The sequence below is a fragment of the Chaetura pelagica genome, unplaced genomic scaffold, assembly GCF_000747805.2.
Source record: "Chaetura pelagica isolate M959 unplaced genomic scaffold, ChaPel_1.0 scaffold11, whole genome shotgun sequence".
Lineage (NCBI taxonomy): Eukaryota > Metazoa > Chordata > Aves > Apodiformes > Apodidae > Chaetura > Chaetura pelagica.
In genome coordinates this window covers 1,933,179-1,942,406 of record NW_009952694.1, presented here as the reverse complement: position 1 = coordinate 1,942,406, position 9,228 = coordinate 1,933,179, and the positions used below count along the sequence as shown (strand labels likewise).

Below are 9,228 nucleotides of genomic sequence, written 5' to 3'. Positions count from 1 at the left end.
ACAAACAGCTGCCAAAGATGGAGTGGAAGAAGAATTTATATTTGACAGTCATTTGGAGTGTTTGACACTACACTGTGATTTCTGGCAACAAAGACGAAATAGGAGATTTCTTTTTTTTTTACTTAATGTGCAGTTTTCAGTTGTAGTTATCTATTTCAAGCGTATTAACCCATTCTTTAGTTTTAAAACATATTGGTTTCAACACTAGAAATAAGGAAAAAACAACAAAAAATACCCAAATCAAAGAACAAAAAGAAATTTACAACCTTCCCTCTATAATATTAAATGAAAAACAAAACATGTTAAATAGTTCTTCTGTTTTTGTGGGGGTTTTTTTTTGTTTGTTCTTTTTTTTCTTTTTTACTCCGAAGTGTTATTTGATGTTGTAGAATTAGCCTCAGTTACACTGAGAAAAAAATAAGGCAAAACAATATGCACCTAAGAAACTGCTCCTCGCGTCAATTAAATTGAGTTTTTTGTTTTTAAGCACTTTTTGAGAAAGGCTTCCTGACCCATTTAAATTTGATGTGAGGCTATGCTTGTTAGTTTGGAGGTAAAAAATTTTAAGTCCTGCAGCAAATGTTAATGAGGGCTTTTGTCTTAACTAACCAAGGAGACTGCAGCAACCAACTATAAACCAGTACGGAACACATTCTTTTCAAATAACCCAGCCCACAAGCTGCATATTATATGAAGACATTACAGATTAATAAATGATAGCACCATGGTTTTAGAAATTAAGTTAAAGTTTCAGTAATTAACATTTAGTCCAACTTTTTAACATTCTAGTCACAGGCCAGAAATTAACTTTTTAAGAACCCAAATTATTTATGTGCAAGTAAGAAAATCTTAACCATAAAAAGAGAATTAAACTCTGCATAAAATTCTAAAATACTATCCCCTATTTTAAAGGAATTAGGAACAAAAACCCCTTTTCATTTGACTTAGTCAAACAGGGCACATTGTTTATGCTTGTCTCTTTTAATCTTGATCATATCAAGATCATTTTGAAGTAAAACCAATGGTTGTCACTTTAAAATCTCTTTACCACAACACTGAGTATTCTATGGCAGAGGCATACACATATTAAAGGCATCTTAATAAAGATGCAAAGGAAAAAACACACATCTTAGAAGAAGACAAAATGGCAGGCAACCAGTACTTCGACTCTCTGAAGGCAAAAAATAAAAAAATATCTTTACATTAAAGAATAAGCCAAGTTAAAGAGAAAGAGAATGAAATGGGGACCATCATATTGAGAGAATAAGCTGACCTGCTCAAATTCAAAGTGCTAGAATTAAAGGTCTAAATTAAAACATAGTCTATGCCTCAGAGTATAACACTGAACACAGTATGTGGTCATATTTCAATCCTCTTTCCGTTCCAGAGTCTGTGTAGTGTGAATGCCATTGCTGTACACAGGAAATGGAAGAGTGGAAAACAGTCCTTCGGCAGTTGTGAACACATTCCCTGCAGGCATTTGGGTCAGACTGGCCCCGCTCACAGCACTTCCAAACGGTCCCGACATATTGAGTCGGTGAACATGGTGGTAGAGCATTTCCATCGGTGTTTTAGGATCCAGCCCAAAGCTGGGGCTGTTAACATCAACGAAGTTAACAGCATGGGTGTTGGGGAGGAGGTTGCCCTGCATGGCTAAAGTAACTTCAGCTGGAGCATACCGAATAGTGCCAGTGGTGTAGACCCTCTGAGCAGCAGTGCTGGTCGCAGCAAGGGTTCCTGTTACCCTGTGAACCAAAGGAAGCACCACGTTGCCTGCTTGTAACCTCTGAAGGGCTTCCAGGTCCCCAGTGTACAACAAAGAATTGGAAGTTGTGGGACCTCCTGGATGTTTGTCCCGCGGAGATGCTGAAAGTGGGGGTGACAAAGGGTCAGAGGACACAGGAGCCAAGGCCGAGCTGGATGAGGTGCTGAACTGAGTTTTACGGCTGGCAGTATTTTCAGTCCCTGGTGGGGTGAGAACAGAGTCTGGAATGGAGACATGTAAACTACTGCTGGCTTGGGGCGAAGGGAAGTGCTCGGAGCTGGGGGGCTTGGTCATACTGTAGGGTGATTCATTCCTTGAGATTTCCCTGTTGGGTGGGTAATTCCAAATACTGCTATCGTTATCAAAATTGATAGGTTCTGAGATTTCTGTTTTAATTTTGAGCACTGAGGCACTGTTTGGCGACGAGAGCAGCTGGGGCTGGTCCACCAAAGCTGAGTCAAGTCCATTTGGACTTGAGGTGCTTGACAGCCTTCTCCTGGTCATGCTGCCTCCCTTTTGCTTTTTTCTCCTCTTCTTCCTCTTTTGATGTTTGCTGGAAGACTGGGCATTTACTTCCCCTGCACTGTCTGAGTCCTTGGCACTGTCCGAGGTCAGTGATTCACAGTTCTGCAACCGCAAGTCTGACTCACTCTCAACATAGCGCTCCACCTTGATCTGCATAGAGCCAAGAGTGCCAAAACTGTCCTCAGGGGCCTTTTGATTCTCAAAGTCAGAGTTTTCAAAGCTGTCATCACTGTCCCTGCTGTCCTGGTTGCTGGAGCTGTTCCCATCATCGTTACAGTTCATTTCGTTATCTGACTGATTCCCTGACTTCTTCCTGTCGGATTCAGGGTCTTCACTGTTTTCTGACTGGTTTCCTTTCTCATCTGACTTTGAGTTCTCATTGTCCTCTGGAACAAAGGGAAAGTGAAACAAACTATTAGCAACAGGAACATGGTATTATTATCCAAGTCCATATTTCCACCTACCAATGAGATGTGATTGGGAAAAGGTTTTCCCTTTTGTAGGGCCACAGTTTTTTTGCCACATTGTGTTGGGAGACTTTTGATCACCATGAATCTCTTTGGCTCAGGACTGTTAATGAATGAAAAACCTATGCTACATGGCCTGCACCTCGAGTGAGCAGAACCTTTTCATCTGCTTGCTGGACAAGAATAATTTTGACAACTGTGAGCACAATGGCATTGTAGCTGTGTCATCCAAAGAGGAGTCAGTGAACAATCCCATTATGACCATTATGTTGGGGTGACTGTTCTTTCACATCTGTGTTTTCCAACAGTGGACAGGTATCCAGGTGTAGCACTATTTACTAATGAAGATTCTAGTCCTCTCCTGTCATTTTCCTCTCACCGTTGCCACTTTGAAGTGACATAGTGTTTCTGGCTTCAATGGAATTACTGCTGATTTTCTCCCGTGTGAGAGGAGAAGCAGGTCATACATGTATAAATCTGAATGAATAAACCAGTTAAAACAATTTTGTTGTGTTCCAAGACTCTCTTCTCATATTCCCCTGAAGGGCAACAAATAAAAAAAGAAAAAAAAAAGTGAATTAAATTCCTGAATGATCCAAATAATCTAAGGACCATTGAAAATAGGCCAGCTCCAGCACTGAAAAGCTGTCACTCTTCTTCCCTGAATTCATTTAGTTGTGTTTTAAATTTTTACCTAATTCTAATATGGATGAGCTAAACACTCCAGCCCACTGGACTGAGACACCCAAAGCAGCTTTGAGACTGAATACGCTCCATTATCATACTGTGTTTGAAAGGGTCATGAAAGGCTTCAGGAGAACTCGTCTTTTACAGACCAGCCAGAAATCTTTTGTTAGGAAATAAAAGATGCTTTCTCACACATCAGAGCCAAGTTTTCAATATACTTGTTTCAGGGGGAGAGGCCAGTTTTCCTTTAAAGATTGGTTACTCCTGGAGCCATGTCAATACCAGTTTCCCTGAAGTGCTGGAGAAGGTAGGCTTGACAGGGAAGCTGCCTGAGGATTTAGGTAAATGCACTTCATAAGTCACTTAGTGGGACTTCTGCTTCAGTCACCAGCAGCACCTTATTCCACCTAGGGCTGAATGTCTCCTTTTTTTTTTTTTTTTTTTTTTTTTTAAGATGCTTTCTTTTAAGGCCAGGGTTGGTGAAGGGTGGGCTTAGGGTGAGGTAGTCTAAAGCTGCACAAAATTAATCTGGGATTTTATCAGAGCTTGAGTTGAACTTGTTGAGTTCAACCATGATGCTGTTCTGATTTCAGGTTCTTTAGCATTTCTATTTCATTCTTTTGTAAGAAACAATCCCCTGGCTCTGCTGTCTTCCAAGACTCCCAGACACCTCCTTTGAGATATACCCAGCTGTGCACCTTTGAAGAATGCTCTCTTGCTCTGCATCATCCTTAGGAGCCATGAATGCACCAGCACGTCTCACCTGGAGAAATTTACAGTGCACAAGGGAAATGCAAACTGTTCTCCAGGTGTGTGTTATTTGGCTATTTAGGAATAAGCCTAAAGGAAGCACTGGGAATGGGTGAAGGAAGAGCTTTCCAGTAATGGTGGGCCTGAATGTGTGTCTGGTGTCAACTTAAATCATCAAGCCAAGCTATTTAAGGAGAACAAATAAAGGGAAAAGATGAAAGAGAACAGTCATAACATCAGAGCCTGATCCTCTTCTTGCTTTCGCTTGATCTATGCCACAGTGATACATTTTACTCCAGGTTTTCTTTGGTTGTTATTAGAGACATGAGAAAAAAATCAGCTGTATATATACATTGTATACTAAAATGAAGTAACATCCTTAGCTATTGGGCTGCAGGAAACCACGCTCCTTTCAAAGCCAGTTGATCTGTACCCATGCCTAGGTAAGCACTTAAAAAACTAATGGGGAATGTGTGACCCATCTGTGCACTGGACTGTAGTCCAGGAATCTGTAGGACTAATTTACACATTGAGTTTCACAAGTACATACAGCTTTTAAAAAACAGTTGAAGTCCTAGACTTAAAGAATTCAGAAACAAGTGCTTGAACTCATACCTTCTAATAATATAGGAATTATTTTAAGCAAAAAAACCCAAACCTTCAAATTTTTGCAATCTTTACTGCCCCCTAGCGAGACGCTTAAAAAATGTATTTACACAGGAAAGGGGGTAATAATGATTGACAGTAGAGACTTATCTTAAGAACATATGCCTACTCTGGAAAGACAAGAACTAGAATTATATTCAACAGTTACAATCCCAGGTCTTCTCCACAAGTCACAAAACCTGTTCATGAAGCTTAGCTGGGAAGTCAAATATTTAGTTCAGTACAACGTAGACAAGGATGCACACATGGAGTGAAGAGAAATGCTGAGGAAATTGAGATACTATGGAATTGCTAAGGTCATAAAAATATTTTGCTAGTGTTTTCCATTTAATTTCACAGGAATTTTTGTTTTTGTTGTTGTTATAATGGAACAAACCTTGGGAAATAAAAGCAACTGGAAAGCCAACCATGTTGCTCTCATGATATGAACCTTTTGTGGGCATAAATATAAACCATGTGTTTTACCTGAGTTGTCTTTTGAGTCTGATTCAGAATCAGAGGTCTCTGAGGATTCTGAGGTTTTCTCTGGCAGATGAGGAAGTTGTGCAATATCCATTGGAGTGTCCTTGTACTCTGGGTTACTGAAGGAGAGACAGCAAATATAAACACAATTGGATGATTTGAAGTTTCTTTTTTTTTGTTGTTATTTTCATATCAAAGTTCAGGAACAGAAGACACAAACAGGAAGAACAGAGCAAACACAGAAACATACATTTTCATCTCCTCAAAGCCTCAGTGCAGGGATTTTTTTAAGGTTTATTTTAACACTGCTGTCAAATAATTATATTGACCAAGTACTAAAACTCTTCTGCTAGTTTTAGAGCTATCAAAGCATTCTTATTAAAGTGGGACACCGTGGCTTGTGTGATATCTAACAGTAATGCTACACTGCAATCATCCAACAACAAAATATCTCTATTTCGATCCTATTACTGTGCTTGGAAGGACAGAGAGGGTGTTTTAACTTTTCCGATCTTCTCTCCCACTGACAATGTCTGTTATAGAATTATCTCTGTAACAGTGTTCTGTATCAACCTTGCCAGAGACCTTTCGATACCTTTTTTCTCAACATTTCTGTTTTCCACACTTAAGTCCAGCAGACCATACATAAACTTAGTAAGAAGATGCTCAGTTAGGGCTAGTGAAAATGACTACTTCTCAAAAGAATTTGGCCAAAAAATAGATTTAAATGGTTATGTATTTTTTAAACACAGCACACATGCATTCATATTATCAAGAAACCAAAAGCAGCCACTCTAACTATATGACAGATGCACATGTGCATGTTAAGATGCATATGTTAGGGATAAAGAACTGTCAACACACCCATTATAATCATATCTTCATCTGCTCATGTGGTGCTCACCTGTGACTTGTTAGCAATGAACATGACTGCAATGTTAAAAAGCTACACTCGCAGAGAAACCGAAAAGAAACCAAACCCAATCCTATGCTTTTTTTGCTTCCTTTCCCTAATCTGAGCAAAGGCCGGAGGACAGACACAGCTAGACATGAGTGGCACAGGAATGTTGAAAATAAACAAAGTCTTGAACCATTTTTGAATAGGTGAGCACTTCTATGCAGTTCAAATTCCGGCCTGGTGATAGAGCAGAAAATCGGCAGTCTGGCGTAGAACAATAAGAGGCAGCACTGGGGGAGACTGACACACTATGACAATGACAGTGTGCCCAGATTCGGCCCATCGCAGTGTACTGTGAAAATTCAGAGTTCACACAGTTCACTTCAAAATGCCATTCTTATGATTACCCTTTATGGTTTTGCCCTGACAAAGTGACTTTATTCCGTTGCATACCAAGGCACTCCCCAAATTTGCCCCCTCCAAGCAAAAGATGTTTAAGGGCTTTCACACTGTGAATAACAAGTTGCTGGAACAAGAACAGCATTAATCCACCCTGTCAGTATAATTAGTCTATCCTTTTACAGACAGCTGAATCATACTTTCTAATGCATGGAAATGTATACACACCAGTACTCCTGCTAAGAGTAGACCTAATTATGCCCTGATCTGTCATTAAACTATTATTTGGACATTCGGATCTTTTCTGGACTCCAGTATTAGGAGAAAACTGAATTAAAAATACAAATTCAGTGAAGAAGTTAATCTTTATCTAACGGACCAGTGAAGGGAACGCAGCAGAAAAATCAGGTTCTGGGAGGAGACTTGAGGAAGACCACACTGCTTTTCTTTCTTTCTTTTTTTTTTTTTTTTTCTTTTGTATTTTGTTAGGTATAGTCTGTTGGTAGAGAAAATAATTTTGTGAGATATTTCTGGACTAGGTTCACCTTTTGTCTATAAAGCAGCAAAAGGAACAGAGACAATTGTTCATAATTTTTACGGGCCACTTTTCCAGCTAGAGCACAAGCTCATTTCTGGGCATTTTGAAGCCCTATTAGAACTGGGGTAGTGAAGTTGTAATTCCAGTTCAGAATTGGCAGGGTTAACCTGACCTCTTGAAATGCTGCATTCTGCCTCGGTCTTGCAAAAAGAGACTAAATGTAGCAGAAATGCCTGTGCTCAGTCAGAGCAGGACAGAAGCATGCAAGCCCCAATGAACACTCCACCGCTGTGGAAGGTTTCCTGTTACAGTATCCCTCAATGCTCTCCTGCCTGGAGTTGCTTCCCTCTCTTCCCCAAAAGGGGAATCAAAAGTGTTTCAACATGCAAGTTTAGGCAGGCACAGCCTCTTCAGGGCTTTCTGGACTTGGCATAGTAAGTCACAATCTAACCCCTAGACATCTCTTTGAACTCTCATGGCATCAAAGGGAATGTAACAAACCATGACAAGTAACTTAAAAGAACAGGCCAGAAAATGACAATTGTGTTTCATGACAATCTCAAGGTTTCAAATTTTGTTTGTTTGTTCTGCTCTGGAATGAAACAGAAAATCCCCCAATCTCACTGAACATTTTCACAAAACGGAATGTGTTGAAAGGTATTTTCAGATGAGAAAGGTCAGGTTTATAATCACTGTCTCTCAGTGACTGCTGGTCTTCCCTTGAGCTCAGAAACCAGTCCTGTAAAAATACTTAGGCTTTGGCAAAACAGAATTTCTCAGGGAAGAGTCTATCATTCAATATGTTACTATTTCTTTTTAAGATAGCTCTAATAGTTTAAAATAGTTTTAATTGCTACTTTTATTTTAAACCCTATTTTGTATTTTTCAGTGTGAATGCTATCTGATGGCTACAGAAACAACTTATTAGTTCAAGGCTTTTCTCCTGAGAAAATGCCTCTCCCTGGAGTGAAATGAGAGACACCTTTCATAAAGACCTTTTTGTAGCATTCCAGAAATTTGCCTCCATGCATTTTGAATAACCAAACAAACCACTGCCCAACATTTCACAACAGATTTTATAACACAACTACTGGGAGTTGTTGCAGATATTTTTATCTTTGAGCTCAGATTAAGCAGATTTCAGGGAAGTATGTGCATGCAATAAAATGGTGGAAGGTTTATTTGAAAACTAAGAGAGCATAATAATTCAAGAATATTCCACTCTACTGAGACATGTCAGATGTCTCAATAAATGTAACCAAATGGCAATGTTTTTTATGTGGATCATATGAAAAGTTCTTCTCCCTAACTTCCTTGAGTAGGCAATTGTTTCTTCCATAAAACTTTCACCAACAGAGACAAGCAACAGAGACAGCAGCTCAAGTGAGAGAAGTGATTGGAAGACCTACCTAAGAAGGTAATTGACCCAGATGATATTCTTCTCACTCGCGTTCTTGGCATTGACAGCTATGGTTGCACTAGACTGTATCCAGATATAACCTCCATTCTTCTGCATCCAACGGTAATACTTTGTTACACATTGACCCTTATTCAGCACTGGCAAAAAAACCACAAACAAAACAGAAGCAAGATATAATGTATGTTAGAACTGTGGTAAAACGATCTTCAGTGTCCAACGTGCCACAAGTATAAAAAGAAGATACTTGGCTTCCTTTAGGTTTACTGCAGCATGGCAGAGAGATGACAAACAGGAATTAAAGTTCAGTGTAAGTAGCTGTACATTTTACAGGTTTTTGAAGTATAATTTTCCTCTTTTTTTTGGAAACTGTAGTGGAAGAAGAAAAGTAGAACTGTGAATCTGTTTGGTTCACAGAATACTTATTGCTGTGTGGGCATTTTCAATGCACTCAATGTCAAACAGTAAAAAAAGAAAAAGAAAAAAAAAGAGGCAAATTTATATGTGATTTATTCATAGCTCCTAGGTAGACCTCTTTGAGATTCTGGATATTTGAAAGGTTTGGGAAGATACTCTACCCCTGCTGCTTTGATCATTTCTCCTTATTGCAGGCGATATCAACCACTGAACTTACACATCTGTTTCTTTGATCTT

At 39.3% G+C, this 9,228-nt stretch overlaps 1 protein-coding gene across 1 annotated transcript in view; it reads right to left on the bottom strand.

Moving 5' to 3' along the window:
• Positions 1-1,366: 1,366 nt before the first annotated feature.
• Positions 1,367-9,228, bottom strand: part of NPAS3 (neuronal PAS domain protein 3) — a 627,665-nt gene continuing 619,803 nt past the window's right edge. The window contains exons 10-12 of the mRNA XM_009993852.1: positions 8,567-8,714; positions 5,314-5,441; positions 1,367-2,676 (exon numbers count right to left, since the gene is read on the bottom strand). Coding sequence (XP_009992154.1) covers positions 1,367-2,676; positions 5,314-5,441; positions 8,567-8,714 — 1,586 coding nt within the window. The remainder of the gene's footprint in view (positions 2,677-5,313; positions 5,442-8,566; positions 8,715-9,228) is intronic.